General features: G+C 45.2%; 1 protein-coding gene across 1 annotated transcript in view; it reads right to left on the reverse strand.

The window, feature by feature from the left end:
- The window catches only part of PDCD1LG2 (programmed cell death 1 ligand 2), a 59,296-nt gene that overhangs the window by 14,289 nt on the left and 28,387 nt on the right, over window positions 1-16,620 (reverse strand). The window contains exons 4-6 of the mRNA XM_047101242.1: window positions 14,373-14,642; window positions 7,281-7,415; window positions 918-967 (exon numbers count right to left, since the gene is read on the reverse strand). Coding sequence (XP_046957198.1) covers window positions 918-967; window positions 7,281-7,415; window positions 14,373-14,642 — 455 coding nt within the window. The remainder of the gene's footprint in view (window positions 1-917; window positions 968-7,280; window positions 7,416-14,372; window positions 14,643-16,620) is intronic.

Consider the following 16,620-nt stretch of genomic DNA (forward strand, 5'->3'; position numbering starts at 1 on the left):
GGGATGTGGTAGGAGGGAGCAGGGCCCAATGTCATTCCTGTCAGTCATATTTTGTGCTTCTGAGCTGCCAGGCACTGACCCTGGTGTTGAAGGTTTTTTAGAGTTGTTTTCACAGTTGGCGCCTCTGGAATTTTACAGACACATTCAACAGAACTCTAAAATGACGAGTTCTGAATATTTCAAGTAGCTGATAGCAAAGTTATTTACAAATTTCTATGAGTTGCCTATGATTTTGGCAAACTCATGAGCTCGTGCGTCACACCATGTGATCCCCAGATTTCAAAAGGAAAGGTGGTTTTCCTAAGAAAGCTAGAAATACCCATTGTGCAAGAGGACCCAGGTCTGGTCCCCAAAACACCACTTCCCCAGGGTCTAAGCATTTCATCCAACCAGGCTGAATGATTTTTAGCAACCCCAATTCTCCTGACCTCCATATCATACCCTTTCCCACAAATTCCAGCTCCAAGCCTGTCAGCCTCATGAAGAGACTTCTATTCCCCCAACTTTGACTCACAGCCCCCAACGATGTACTTAACAACGGTTGCAAAAACGTGAGTTGTTGATTGGTTCAGATTTGAGTATCTTCCCTTGCTGTTAAGTGTTAAACGTGTTTCTAAGCACGTGGGCCCTGATGTCCTGTGCAGATTCCCGGTAATGCCTAGGAATACAGACAGACCAAAGAGTACACAACTATTCTGTGGCTGCACAGCAGACACTTTTTTTTTCCTCCAAGAGAGGTGTGGAACAACCTAAGGTCACAGTAGCAACGGGCAGAAATGCCACTGAACAGGAAGATTCTGTGCAGGCTGAAACTATTCCATTGCCCTTTTGTGCATTCCGAGAACAGGGCTTATTTCTTAATTTAAGCTAGGAGAAGAAAAGACGTGAAAGAGATAAGGTAAGTCACGACTACTTACAGCTCTGTTCACTTCCCTCCTTACTGTGGTGACCGATCTTTTGGTTGTGTCTGAAAAAGAGAAATCCCAGGGACAGGATAAGATTACTGAGAAAAGTGTTCTGTTTATAGGCTAACAGATGGCAGAATGAAAAGTTAATCCAAATAAATCACATGTAGAGGCCAAATGCCTACTGTGGCTTGAGACATCAGGCTGAACAACAGATAAAGGAAAACTGTACCCTTAGGCAAAAACCATGAACAAAATAGTAGCTCTACTTTCCATTCTTTTCTCAGCCCCTGGTCACCAGGCACTCAAAGGCTGAGGGACTCTTAATTTGGGTATTCAGCCCCAGGAAACGTCTGGCTTCAGAATTCTCTTTCCCTGTTCTGCTTTGCTCTTGACTGTCACTTCCTTCTGGTCTGCCCTACATGAAGCAAAAGGGCTGATCAATTAATTTATACTAAGGTGTACATGACCGATATTGTTCCAGAGGAACTCGGGGCAGAAGCACAAGTTCACATAACAGGATGTTGTCCACCACTGTTTCCCTGGTTTCATCTCTTTTTCAACCCTTGATGTCACGTGTTCCCTGTCCCAGCTCTGATTTCCTTCTAGAGCTTGATGCCCGGGTTTCTAAACTCTGTGCATCCCTAATTCTGCTTTTGCTCTGTACACTAGATTTTTAGCAACTGCCTCATGACAATACCACCCTTGGCCTGGACTTTGAGGGCCTTTATCCAGCACCGAAGTCTCCCCGAAGAGGAGTTACATTTGAAAGGAGCCTAAGAGTTAACCCATAGAAATTGCCCATGAATGATGTAGTTTCAGTCCGGTCCTCTCTAACGCTTGAGAAAGTGCTGCCATCCTGTAGACCTTCCTTAACCATCAGACAACATATTTGGTCTTTGGTTTAAATCCCCGTAAAGTTGCAGCTCAGTCTTTTAGGGCAGTGCCATTCAAAGTGCAGAGTCCATGGGCTGGGGCTGGTGGGCGAGCTATTTGTTACCAGCCCACAATGGGACAATTACCGAGATTTAGTATAACACTTAGCAACTTCTATAGTAATCCTTTTACTGTGTTTTTTTCTGATCATATTTATTGACATGTCAGAGGTTTATTGAATCCAGTAAAAACTGGGCTTATGGTTGTATGTCTTTGTTCTTTTTATTTTACTTTTTAGTAATTAAGTTTTAGTATATATTGCAAAAGCATTGACGCTAACATATTGGAAATGTAAAAATAAATGGTTCCTTATAACAGAAAGTTTGAGAAATATTATTCTTATGAGCTGCAGGCCTGTTCTAGAGATCTGGTCTCTTTATAGCTGGTGCTTCCTCCTGGATTCTGTTCTTGACTTTGCCATCGGCACAGCCAATGATCAAGCCATTCAATTATTTTGGGTTGAGACTCTCTCCTTCCATTGCCCAACATAATACTATCCAGATTGAGTCAGTTTTTATTATTTTGCAACAAGAAGGCCATACAGCATCAGACAGACTTATGTTCAAACCCCAGCTATTTGACTTTAAGAATACTTTTGGGGGCGCCTGGGTGGCGCAGTCGGTTAAGCGTCCGACTTCAGCCAGGTCACGATCTCGCAGTCCGGGAGTTCGAGCCCCACGTCAGGCTCTGGGCTGATGGCTCAGAGCCTGGAGCCTGTTTCCGATTCTGTGTCTCCCTCTCTCTCTGCCCCTACACCATTCATGCTCTGTCTCTCTCTGTCCCAAAAATAAATAAACGTTGAAAAAAAAATTAAAAAAAAAAAAGAATACTTTTGAAGCTTCAGTTTCTTCATGTGCAGTGTAGACACTACTCCTTGCCTCAAGAAGTTTTTGTAAAATTAACTGAAAAGAAGTTTGTAAAGGGTCTAGCCCAGTGCTGTCCAAAGAGGGACATATTTTGCTGTCTGCAAAGAGGGAAATATTGTATATCTGCTCCGTCCAATAGCCTCTAGCCCCACGTGGCTATTGACCACTAACAATATTGAGCATTTAAAACATGACCAAGGAATTGAATTTTTATTTTATTTAAATTTGAATAACCACATACAGCTATTATATTATACAGAGCAAGTTAGCATGGATACCTGCATATAGTAGGTTCAATGTGTAAAATTTTATTGAACATCTATCTACATGTGCCAGGCAATGTTTCAGACACTGGGCATTTATTGGTAAATAAGAGAAACACAGCCCCTGCAGTCATGAAACTTAAAGACCAACAGATGAGGCAGAACTTTACATTACTTTTGCAACAGAAGTTGCCAGCTCCTTCTCTAGAACACAGTGAGTCACCTGGAGCCCCGCACTGTTGAGGGCTCCTCTTAGGTAGAGATGGTAAACAGAACCTTCTGTGGACTGGCCACAGCTGTCCTCCCTGTACAGCATGGTGTGCAGAGCTGGTCGCTGAGTCATAGATGGGCAAGTCCGTTTAGGAGCCAATGAGCTTTCTGGGCAGAGAGGGACTAAGAGAGCCACCCCTTTACTTGACTCTCCCTGATAGACTGAGACGTTCAGGACAGCAATGACTTGAAGAGGAACTCAAGAGAAGGAAGTTAGGACTGGCATCCCAGACTTAACATAAAGACCTCAGCCAGAAGAAGCTGGCTGGGCACAGCTGTGGGGAAAGCGGGAAGCCCCTTCTGCCTCATCAGCCCTTGAGGGTCCTGCTTCGGGAACCACGGAAGCACACATGAGGGGGGCCAGAAAAGTGTCAGCTTGGATCACTCTGGTCTTTGTGGGGATCTGGACCAGCAAGGCTGCCTTTGCATGGTCGATGGAGACCCCCAGAGGGAACAGAGATGTGCATGGCGGGAATAGAAAGAGCTCAAAATCGGGGCCCTCAGGGGAACCGCCCTGGCTCCCCAGGAGCCTCCCTGTCTGTTTGGAAGCAGCAGCCCTGTGGGCTAAGTTGGCCTTGTGACAGTATGTTGGAGGTGGGGAAGTCCATGCTGTAAGGGGGAGACATTGGATGTCTAAGACAGGCAGGTGGGTGCTTGAGGAATTAGTTGGAAAATTAAAAGGGACGCAATTGAGTTTGTGGCCCAAGGTATTGAAACAGGTCCTAGACGTATAACTGTGTGCTGAGGGTGCTGGAAGGAGAAGTAGGTACCGGAAGCATCTCACAAGGGGATGTCCTGTAATGGGTGTGGTGAGGGGGGCAGAATCAGGAGAGGCTTGAAGAAGTAGTAGCTTCACCAAGTTTTAAGGGATGACACCAAGTCAGGTGGACAAAGAGAAGAAAATACTTTAAGAGGACCGCGTGCTACATGAGAAAACTCAGATCTGAAGGGGTGGGGTGGCACTGAGGACTTAGGACCCTCACATGGCTAGAGCTTAGAGAACGAGGGTGATGGTGTCTCAGGAAAAAGCCAGAATTGTGAGCCACACCACTCAGGGCATGTTGGGACTTCGCCTAGGTGTGGGGGGCCGGGCCCCGGTGCCAGGCTGAGACCGGGTCGAGCAACGTTCCCTGTTGACTCAAGCCAACCCGGTGGTTCCCCCTCCCATTCCCCCACTTTCAAGGGCATACGAAAGCCTTGTCAAGGCTGAGAAAGTTAATTCCTGAAGCCTGTGGTCTGCAGGTGTTGGCAGTAATGCTACCTCCCTTTTTCTACCCCGAGTCAGATAGAAACAAACATGGGAACTGTGTTTTGCTAGCAATCTATCAACAAGGTCTTGTGACCCGTTCAGAAAGTTCACAAGGTATACAGAACTAAATGTTTTGGCTGGCAGCGATCATGTGAAACCTGTTTATTCTTAGAATGACCTGATCCATAAGAGTCTTATATTATAAAAGATTGTGTACAGCAACAATAAAGCCGTCACTTGGGCCATCAGCCCAGGGGACCCTCCTGTTCCCAAACTTTCTCTTCTTTTTTTTCTTGCATTCCCCTACCCTCAGGACCCTGACCTCGGTGATTGTCGTGCCGGTCGCGACACCTGGGGAGCAGTGGGAAGCCATGGGCGAGGTCTGATCATGGAGACGTGTAGACTTGAGAATCTGAAAGCCTGTTCTGGCTAGAAGGGAAAATAGACCCATACTGCAGGTGGCAAAAATGGGTGCAGGGAGACAAGTTGGGAGGGTTCTGTTCCAGTCCAGGTGAACCTCAGTAGTGGCAGTGAGGTTGGGTCAATAAGCAGTAAAACGCTCATTCTCATGTCGCTTCCCATTTTACAGATAGAAAAAGCCATCTCAAGGAAGTTAGGTAATTCGTACAAGATCATAGAGCCAATAAATGGCAGCTTCAGGTCCCAACCTAGCCTTCTGACTCTGGTTTAAAGCTCTATTTACAGGGTCAGCCATTCTCAACCTTCTTTCATGACACATGCAAGGCACACAGATGTGTGTGCATGTGTGTCCATGTGCCTCCCATGAAGGAAAGCAGATCCCAGCGCATGTGAGTTGGGGTATGGCGTTGTATTATACAGGCAGCCATGATTTCACTCTGGCTCATTACAAACAAATAAGGAACCATTTGCAAATTTACTCTCTCAACTCTTATTAGCATCAAATGTCTCCCACCACAGTTGGTACCCAAGCCTTGCACCTAGTGTGGAACTACTGATAGCTTCGCTCACTCTTGAGACTGGGGTGAAGGATAAGGGAAAGACTTTTTTCTGCTCTACCTTTCAGTGTGACCCCATTTCATTCTCCCAGACAGGGTAAGGACAGAAAACTCTGTTGCTCATTTCTCACGTGACTAAGTTCTTAGGTCGCAGGCCTAGAACTTTGGTATAGACCTGTTCCTGAGGGGTGTGTATGGGGGAGGTGAAAGAAGAATGACAGAAGATTAAACTCTAATGAGGGGCATCTGCCATGGCTCTCTGAGGTCATAGATTTGTGGAAGTGATTCTGTTTGGGGTATCTGGGCAGCTCAGTCAGTCGAGCATCCGACTCTTGATTTTGGCTCAGGTAATGATCCCAGGGTCGTGGGATCAAGCCTCCTGTCAGGCTCTGTGCTAAGGGGGAGCTTGCTTGACATTAACTCTCTCTCTCTCTGCTCCCCCTTCCCCAAATAAAATGTTTTTTTTTTAAGTTTACTTATTTTTGAGACAGAGAGAGACAGAGCATGAACGGGGGAGGGTCAGAGAGAGGGAGACACAGAATCCGAAACAGGCTCCAGGCTCTGAGCTGTCAGCACAGAGCCAGACGCGGGGCTTGAACTCACGGACCGCGAGATCATGACCTGAGCCGAAGTCGGCTGCTCAACCGACTGAGCCACCCAGGCGCCACCCAAATAAAATGTTTAAAGAAAAAAAGAAGTGATTCTGTTTAGTTAAAGTTCTGTGAGAGAAGACACTATAATTCCTCCCTTATGGTGAAATGCCCTTCCTCTCCATTTCTATCATTTCTTCCTCTTTTTCTTTTTCCCTTCTTCCTCTTCTCCTTCCTCCCTTCTTCCTTCTTCCTTCTTCCTTCTTCCTCAACCTCCACTCCCCTTTCTTTTGACAATAGTTCCTTGGGTTCTATAGTAGAGAGTTTTGTGGTTAGCACCCAAGTTAACGCATACATAGGGCAGTGGACAAATAGAGCATGATAGTATTTTGAGACAGATGAGAATACAGAGGTTAGACTGTAAATGTAGCATAACAAACACCAAAAAGCCTCCCAATTCTCAAATAATGGCCACCCCCAATTCCTATTGGATTATTCCCAGATGTCATTTCCTTTTCTATAAACAAGGCCATGTGTAGACCTTGGGAGGAGCTTACTGGGTGCTGACAAAGGAGCAGTTTAGGAAACCAGAAGACAAGTCTGCAGATATTCTGGCCAGGGTTCAAAGGTTACATGACAGGAGTAGGTGGGTGAGAATAGGATAGGCTGAGGAGGGACTCCAGGGGAGCCACTGAAAGACATTAGGGAGCCATCAAAACAGGTGGTTTTCCTGCCCGCAAATGGCCTCACACACTTCTCTTCTTTCATTACCAACCAAGGGATTCAGATTCCTAGGGGTTGGGGAGGGCTTAGCCCAGCTGACGCCCAGAAAGTGGAAAGAGGGGGAGAGAACTGAAGGAATCCTCAGAAGTGATCTTGGCATCCTCCTGCCCGTGAACTCTGACCACATAGTTGTCTGCATTACCAAAATGACACTGATCTCATGAGGCTAATGACTCTTCTTGGCTCAAAGAACAAAGCAAACTATTTCAGCATAGGAACAAAACATTCCTTTAAAAATATTCCGTATGAGGATTTCAGCTCACTGAAGAAGACTAGGGCCGTTTTCTTCTGGGGAAAAAATCATCAGGATGAGCCCAAAGGGATTCATAAGCCCTGAGGAGATTGGTATGAAACTGGGGAGCTGTAGACTGCTGGGGCCAAGCAGAACCCCACATTGCAGACACCCAGTCCACTTGGTTACCATGAATAAAACTCACTTACCCTTTCTAAAATAAAGCTTTTGGAAGAGCTGTTTCCTTAGGGCTGTCATCGTAGCTATGAAAATCAAAGCAATGAGGAAGGAAGGGATGAAAACAGGAAGCAGCCAATTTGAAGGGATCTTGGGTTCTAGGTCACCTGGATGAAAAAACAACAACAACAACAACAACAACACCAGAATCCCATTACATGGGAACTTAGAGATAGACCAACAAGTTGACCATCTGAGGAGGTTATAACCAGGTACTGTTCTGTGTATCCTGCAGGTACTAGTTCATCTACTTCTCACGACCATCCTATGTGGCAGGCTTTGCTATGACCCTCATTTTACCAGTGAAGACACCAGAGTGTCTGGGAAATGTTTCCAAAGTTGCACTGTAAGAGACAGAGCTGAGATATAATCCAGGCTGTCTGGTTCCAGATTCTATGGTTTTCATCATTCTCATCCATCTACTGTGTCTGTCTATCTATCTATCTATCTATCTATCTATCATCATCTTTCTTTCCAGTAGGATGGTCTCTCAACCCAAACATGTATTCCCCCTCCACTGTCAAGCATTCACAGTGTTTAGAATCTATACCATTAGTCAATCAATTTCAAGGGTTAACAGGGATCCTTTTGGGGAAAAAAGTATAATATTGTAGATAGTGTTAACATACAAAATCCAGACATTCATACCTTAGTGTGAATTACTACAGCGTGTCCTTTTCCTTGTCTCAGCTAATCACTGAGGACTGGCACTGAGGAAAAGGTGAGTTTACTGGAGAGGCGGGTGAGAAAAGCAATTTTGGAGACAGGGGAAGGCCTTGTAAAGGAGAGTTCTGAGTATCTAGAAGTTAGAATAAGGGTTCCAGACTGACAGTGAGGAAGAACTGGAGGGGGCTTCACAATGGGGAGAAAGAAGCATACCCAAGGTAAGCTGTGCCCTTTCCAAAAGCCTGCATTTTGCCCCATGGAGTAACCACTGCAGAATAAACATAACACTGTGGTCCAGGAGAAACCTGGCAAGAGTGCTCAGGAGGAAAGGCTCAATCCTGCCAACTGCCTTCCCTCTCCCCCATCTCAGTGCCATCTGAGAATCACAGATTGTTTTAGGTGAGAAGGGATTGGACATCATTTAATCTGAGCCCCTCATTTTAGAGTTCAGGAAGTAAGGCTCAGAAATGCTAAAAAATCTATCTGAGGTTATCAATGCCAAATAAGTGGCAAAGCCAGGATTGCAAGCCCAGATTGGTTTAATCAAATCCCCATCCCCGCAGATATTTGTCTTTATTGAAAACAGTGTGGTGAACATTAAGGAAGAAAGGATTCAGAAGCCTGGCTCATGCACACATTGGATAGCTTGTACTAATTACAACAGCTCTTTTACTTTTAGGAAGTGCTTATTAAGTACCACTGCAGTAGCACTGTAAGTCAAGGGGCCCTGAGACCTTCAGTGTCCCCACAACAGGAGAAGTCCTTACCTCAGTGACTCTTTACAAACCCTTGTCCTCTGAAGGTTTCTTCACAGTCCCTTCGCATACAGAAGCTCTACTCGTCCCTCAAGACTTTCTAACAATGAACATCTGTCTGCTTAGACTGTATTTGGAGAGCAAAGACTTCACCTAAGTCATCTCTGAATCCCCTATAGAGCCAAGTGCCAGCTACATGAAAGAGGTCAATAAGGATTTGTTGGGCCGAGTTAATCACTGTCTATCTAGTCTACCTAGCCCGATCCTCCCTGTCCTTATTTACCTTGTGGCAGACTGATGCTTATCCCTGAAATCCATTCTCTCTTTTCCCCGAGTATGAGGTTATTAGCTGGACACACGGCTTCTCAAGACTACATTTTGGAGCCTCCCCTGCAGTTAGATGTGGGCCAGCCATGTAAGCTAAGTTCAAGTCATGGGTCTTCTGAGCCTTGGCCTTAAAACATTGGATAAGTCTTCCACCATTCTTTTTCCTTTCTGACTTTCCTTTCTGACTCTCTTTCCTTTTTGATGTGGCAGTGACCCGGCTTTGACAATTCAACAGAGAAAACATTTTAGAGAACGGCGAGCAACAAGATGGAAAGAACCTGGATCACTGAATAACTTTATGGAATATAGACACTTACCTGCTCTGAATTACCTAAGAGAGAAATAGACTTCTATCTTGTTTGAGTCACATTTTGAGGTCTCTCTGTTGTAGCAGCTTAGCCTTTATTCTAATACATATTCTTATAAATTATTTTATAATAATTACATGTTACTTAACAATGATATGATGATACAATGGGAAAACTAGGTTTCATCCTCCCCACAGTCCCATGCATTCAAGGAAGCCATGCTTCTTGGTAGAGGCACTATATTCCCCGCCCCCCCCCCCCCGTTTCCATACTTTCTGAGTGCTAAGGACTTAGCAGTCATATTCCATTTAATCCTCACCATCACCCTCTAAGGTATCTGTCATTATTCTTATTCTACAAATGTGAGACCAAGTTCTAGGATGACTCAGTTATATGTTCATGTTCTGAAAGCTACTAGTGGCAGAGAGAGGATTTAAATATCAAGTCTGTTTGATTTCTGAGCCCATGCTCTTGACCACTGCCAGAGAGTCCCCTCCAGGTCTCCTTGGATGGCTTCACTTCCGGCCCCATAAAAATGTTTTTATAGTTCTTTCCTGTGTTCCAATCCCATTATATTTCCTCATGAAATGCAACAATGGGCTGAGCAGAGGAAACCCTGTTTCAAAAGGAAAATGGACTCATTGCCCTTTTGTTTCTGATCAAGTTAGGATGTTCAGTCATCCATCCTACAAACACTGGGGCACCTCCCACCACCAGACTCTCATTGCTCTATTTGCTTTATTCACTGACTTCTAGAGAAGTTTGTGATGGGTCACAGAATCAGCAATGAGCAACTCAACTGATGAGAATGACCAGAAAAAGGACAGTCATAAAGCAGCTTAAAATGCCAGGAACCGTGGGAGGATGTGTGACTGGTTATTTGTTGCTGGTATTAGTGCTACAAACCAGGGGGTCACTTGACTGCTCTGATCTGGTGGTCCACACAGTCTGTTGGCTGGGATAATGGGACTGTTTTATCAAGGCCAATCCTCCAACCCACTAATCTGACATTAATTGAGCACTTAGTATGGGCAGTGTGTTTTAGCTTAGTATGGCCATACTGTTTTAGCTTTTGCCACAAAGAAGACCCATGTGAACAATGAAAATACAATGAAAGATAAAAGACAAGTATAGTCACAGGCAAACCAAGTCATGGTACAGGTAATCAGTCTTAGAAGAAGAGATAAGGGAAGGACCCCTTGTGCCCTGGGATTATCTAAGCTGCTCTGGAGAGAGGGCAGACTTCAAGGCAGTGAAGAGGGTGAGTAATTATGTTTTCTGTGGAAGAAACTGCCTGAGCAGAGAAATCATGGGGGTGGGAGAGGTGCCAGAAATCTCAGAGAGCACTGGTGAGGAAGGAGAGCTGACCAGAGCCCAGGAACCATGTCAGGAGGTAGTAGCATGAATATAATTCTGGGAAGAATAGGTAAATGTAGGCTGAAAGTCTCTAACTGCATGAAAATCTCTCCGTGCCCTTGCCAGTTACATTTATGAGTGATATCCTAGAAGATCCTGAGCTGATGCAGACCCCACGGGCCTCTCCTGTGATTGTTGACTATTCATTCAGCTACACTGACTTCCATGGAAAGAAGAACCACCTTCATTCATTCATAATTTATCACTGGTTCAAAGTCTCCAGAGGAATGGTCAGTGTGCCCTTCCTACTTCTCCACCGCAAAGAAAAAAACACTGATGTAATCGGTGGTGCAAAGGCTAGATTCCAGTTATCTCCAAGTTCATCTTACCCAGGCCCCTATTTCCCTGATCCTTCTGGAAAACCACATTCCATCCAAAGTACTGGCCTACACTTAACCAGGCAGGAAATTCCACACAGCAAAGGACAGTTACTCAACAATTCCAAGAAAAATAAATTCCTCTGTGACTGTTAGTATTTAAGCCTCTAAAGCCCTAGTATGAATTAAGTATATCTCAATTTTCATAAGGTGTCAAGTCTCAGGATCTGCACTGGGATAAAAAGAGAGGTAGAGAACGTTAAAGACCAGCTTGCCTAATTCACTATTTTTCCTCAAAGTTGACCCTAAAAATGAGGTGTTTCTAATGTCTTCATTTCTACCAAGATTCTTAGCATGACATCTCTCTTTACTGTCTCACTTTCTCAAATCCATTCAGTTAGAAAGAAGCTGGGCTAACCTTAGTGTTGGAATTGGGTAGTAAAGTGTGGATAGATTGGGGGGGGGTTGGTAGAGGGGGTGGCAGTGAGAAGGCGGCTGGCTGCCCCCTGAAAACTATATCAGGGAGGGTTTTTTTCCTCCCGAAGAAAATCCTGGGAAATTAATGATGAGATGGGGATTGAGTCACTTCAAAGTCCTCAGTCCTGCCAGTTCATGATGAAATATAAATTAATTTGAGATAGAGCAGATATCTTTGATGCCCCAGCTTCTATCCTGTCTGTCCCAGCCCTGATTTCAGCCAGGGCTGAATGTGGTTGAATGATGGATGGTTCCAGTCAGGTTCTGATTCACTTCCCCCTGATAGTCTCACCCCAAGCACATGCTGCTTCTGTGCCAGGGTTTCCTCGATGCTGAAGCTTGGTCCTTCTCACTGTTATGTTCAGTGACCCACATGTGGGATTTTTCCTTCTTATCCGCACAAATTTAGGCTCTACTGGATTAAAGGTCCAGCTTCCTAGTGGCAAATGCTTCCATCAAGGGATATGCTCTACTGCATCTAAATTCATAGCTTGAGTTCTACCCATGGGTGCACCAGCAGGCAGAGTAAAGAATTTCTCTACTGACAGAGCGATTAGTCTTGATTACCATGAAGAACGTGAGAGCTGCTACCTAATGCAGGCACAGAAGGTTAGGTCTGGAACTCAGGGATCCATGGATTCTCTGATTTTTGTACTTCCACGTTCAGTAATAACAAAGAAAAGGCAACTGCAGCAAGTCAGTCTGTTCCGGGCAAGGCAACCAAGGGCTCGGTGCTCTCAGGGTTGAAAGCGAGTGTCACCAGCCCACTCCCTGCCCCCACTCCTCTGCTCCGTCTGAAGTGCTGAGCGAGGGAGATCTAGAATGTGTGGGGATGAGAGAGAGGACAATGATCGGTTATGGCTTGGCATCCACTTCAGCAGCCAGAACTGTAGCTTGTTCTATGAACTCTTGCCTATGAAACCTTGTGAAGAGATACCGTATGGCTTCATGGCTGCCTCCCAGCCTGAAGGCTTAGTCACGGGGCTTATAGGGCAAGGGACAGACTGCTGCAGTCCTGTCTCACTTCCTCTTGGCTTCACCTCTAACTTCAGCCACAGCTCGGGAGAAGTCTGGTGACCTTTGACTTGCTTCATTCACCTCAAATGGGTACTTTGCTTTGTGCCCTGGGATTACTTGACACTACAGGTGCTGGGGGGAACTCACTCAGCCCACATGCATGCATAGCTCCCAGCATGGAGTGCACAGTCCTGCAGACTGCTGTCAACCAACAGGGGTGAAAGGAGATGACCTCCACCTGAAGTGCTTTGAGTGAGCATCGTGGGAGGCTGTCTGTACACTTCCCAGGTGGTCTTTGGGTATTTGAGCTCCCGTTTTGCTGATAGCAACAACTTCAATTCTTGCTTCTGGTCTGAATCTCCTAAGCCTCCCATCCCTGCTCCCTGAGGCCACCACCTAAATACTGGCATGCCACATGAGCTCCTATTGGAGGCTCTGTTTTGTCTAACTAAGACAAAGGGCAAAAAGTGGAATATAATGACAATATTAAAGTTTCTATAAATTACGTCAAATTTAAGCAGTGCTAGGGACTGCCCTTTATTCGGAGATTATATCCTTTGCTGGCACGGTAGCAGAATAATGGCTCCCTCAAAGATGTCCATGTTCTAATATCTGAAACCAGTGAACGTGTTACCCCACAGGCAAAAAGGGATTTTGCGGATGTGATTATATTAAGGACCTTGAAATGGGAAAATTAACCTGAATTGTCAGGTTGGGGGAAGGCGTCTAATGCAATTACAAGGGTCCCTACAAGGTGGAAGAGGGAGGCAGGGGAATTAAAGAAAGATGTGATGACAGAAGCAGACGTCTGAGGGATGCAGCTGGTGGCTTGGAAGGTGGAAGAGGGACCATGAGCCAAGGAATGCAGAAGCTAGAAAAAACAAGAATATAATTCTCCCTTAGAGCCTCTGCAATCTTGTTGACACTTTGACTAAAGCCCAGTGAAGCCCATTTGGGATTTCTGATTTTCAAAGGTGTAAGCGAATAAATTCGTGTTGTCTCAAGCCCACAAAGTTTGCAGCAGTTTGTTAGATGGGGCAAGAGGAACCTTATGATGAGCTTGGCGAGAAGGTGACCCGTCTCTTAGGGAAGAATTTTGATACTAGGTGTAGAGTTGCTCTTATTTGGCAAATAGATGTTCTTACCCAGCAACTACAAAATAAAACAGACTCCCAAATTGTTTGAAATTTCCCTGGTGTATGAAGTTCTAAAGTATGGGGCACAGTGCCATCAGCAAAGGCTCTGAAAGATTTTACAAAAGGCCAGCTTTCCTTGAAAACCCCACACCCACCTGAGTGTCAGCAGAGCCAGCAAAGTCACATTTATTCTGCTGACTCTCTAGGCACCGTGCCCGAATTACAGTGATTAGCTTTCATGCTGGCTATTATCTGTTTCCTCTTCAGATTCACCCTCTGCACTTCAACACTGGGTTCTGAGCTCTGAGAGGTTGGCCTTTTTGAAACACATCAGTGGGACTCCCTTGTTCTCTGACTCGCAGCTGGATGCGCGGATGAGAGGCACAGGCAGGAGCCTGGAGGCCGGGGGGAGTGTGAGGTTGGGGTATTTGTTTCCCTGGCTTCCATCCGGGAACCACCCCAACAGTAGCAGTCACTCCTCTGACTGTTGAAGCCCCAGGGTCTGGCAATAACCTTACTCGCTTCTCTAGATCCTGACCACACCTCCACAAATAGACTTTTTATTACGTTATCCTCCAGTTACTCATTCTGAGTATGCCATCTACTTCCTGACTACTGGAGTCGGGAAGGGTGGGCTGCTCTTACCATGAGGGTCTATGATGGCTGAAGTAAGTTCTTTCACGTTAGCATTCCAGAACACACAGCTCACATTTCTGCCGGGGTGTGGCTTTAGTCGCAGAACACTGGTGACCCTGTAGAGGCCTTCAGAGGTCTTGGTGTGGCTGGTGTTGGCAGGGACGCTGACGTTTGGCCAGGACACTTCTGCCAGGGGATAACCTTCAGCCTGGCAGGTGAGCTGTACCTCATCTACCCCTGGGATCTTAAGGATATGAGTGTTTATTTTCTTGTAGGAAGCTGGATAATACAAAAAGAAAAAGAAGTAAGTTTTTCTTTTCTGATTCCTAGAGATCTCCGTACTCACTGCCATGTGAAATGGCTAAAATTATCATTATTAATATTAAGTAATTATGCTTTCAATTTTGTAAACATTTCCTGTGTCCCAGATATCATGCTACTGACATTGAAGGATTACATTTTCATAATATAACAAAAATGGTGTTGTTGGTATTCCCAATTTTTGTTGGAGGTAACTGAAGCGAGTGAGGTTGAGTATTTTGCCCAGAGTCACAAGGCTTTAATAACTGCTGGAGCCAACATCTGCACATTGGAAGTTTGATTCCAAGTCTCAACAGTGCTTTCCACTATCACACTCTGTGGCTTCCTGTATTCCCGTAAATTATCTTACAACCGGGGACTGGAGAAAAGACAGAAGGTGGTTAAATGAAATCACTAGATAATCCCCACATTCTTGTTTTACTTGGTGCTTCTTCCAACATCTTTTCAGAAGAAAACTTTCTTCCCACTTCCCCATTTCCTCCCTTCTCTATGAAATTAGGAGGAGAAAAAAATAAAGACCTAGATTCTACCTATAAAGAGTTAAGAATTAGTTATATTACTTACTTATCCTGTACAACACACACACACACACACACACACACACACACACACACACACACCTGTGTATAGTGTATGCTGAGTGAATTAATCCAAAGTGGCTCCCTACCCTCTAAAAAACTGAGATCTAAAATGCATACAGATGACATCGAAAGCAATAAGACACAAGGACAAATTGTTATCTTAGATGATAGCCCCAAATAAAGACATATTAACAACATATGCAGATACCAGGGAGTATGGAAAGTAATCTGTTGGTTTTTGGTGAAGGGAAGTGGAAATGAGTACTAACTTCCATTAGCTAGGAAATTTTTAAGAAACAGAATTTTGATACAATCTTTGTGTTTGTGGCTCAGGTGTGATGAAACCATTTTTTTCTTACTGTTGGGAGGAGTATCAACAGGCACACCCATGCTGAAAAGCAATGTTACATTAAAATCATGAGGACAGCCCTGTGGAAAACATCCAATGTGTATGAGGAAGCAAGTGCTTTCCAGGTGCTAAGCTTCACGCTGTGTGATTTCACGTACTGTGGAAGGGGGAGGAATGTTCAGGCCCCTCTCCACAGTTTTGCCCCTTGAGTACTTCCCTTTGTGTCTCTGGGTTGTGAGTTGCTAATTCGATTAGTTATAGCCAAAGACGCTCACGGGGTCACTGTTCACTGCGGTGAGTGACCTCATCTGGAAGCGTGGCTCACGGTCTGTGGGCCTCTCTTGAAGTTCTTGTCTCCATGCGGTAAAGCATACTCAGTTGGGCCTACTGACCTGCCTGCCTCAAACAGCTCTGAAATCTTCCTGGCTCACGGTATTCCAGCTTCTGCTTGTGACTGGGTGGGTGGGATGGACTTCATTATCCGTGAGGCTGGGTAGATGAGTAATTTTAGGGCCTGTTCGGCAAACACGGACTCTAAGTTAGGAGGGGGGTGCAGGAAAAAAGAGGCCCTTATTCTAAGTCATGTTCTCCAGTGTAAATCACCAGAGAAGCCTTAAAGTACCGAGAGGGGAAGGGAGAAAGTCATGTGCTCATCCAGTTACTAATTTAACAAATGGAGTTCATTTCCCATTTGGCTATTGGTTCTTGTGCGTAGAGCTCACCTGGTCAAGGACTTGGACCAGGGGTCCAAGGAGAGGAACAGGGGTGAGTGGCTCTAAAACCTGATTCTATCTCCTTGACACACATTATCCCAGTTAAACTCTCCAAGGACCCTATGAGGTAGGTAAAATTCCAAACAGCTGGAATCTGGGGTAGGTAGAGGGACTTGAACTCATGCCAGTCGTGGCCACATTATTCTGAATTCTGCATTGGAATCGACGATTCTCTCGGTAATTGCAAAAGTCTGGGGATAGAGCAATAGACACAGGAAGGGGGGAGGGACATG

The sequence above is a fragment of the Lynx rufus genome, unplaced genomic scaffold (genome assembly GCF_022079265.1).
Source record: "Lynx rufus isolate CCGP_SWC_20201006 ecotype Redwood Valley unplaced genomic scaffold, mLynRuf1.p SCAF_10, whole genome shotgun sequence".
Lineage (NCBI taxonomy): Eukaryota > Metazoa > Chordata > Mammalia > Carnivora > Felidae > Lynx > Lynx rufus.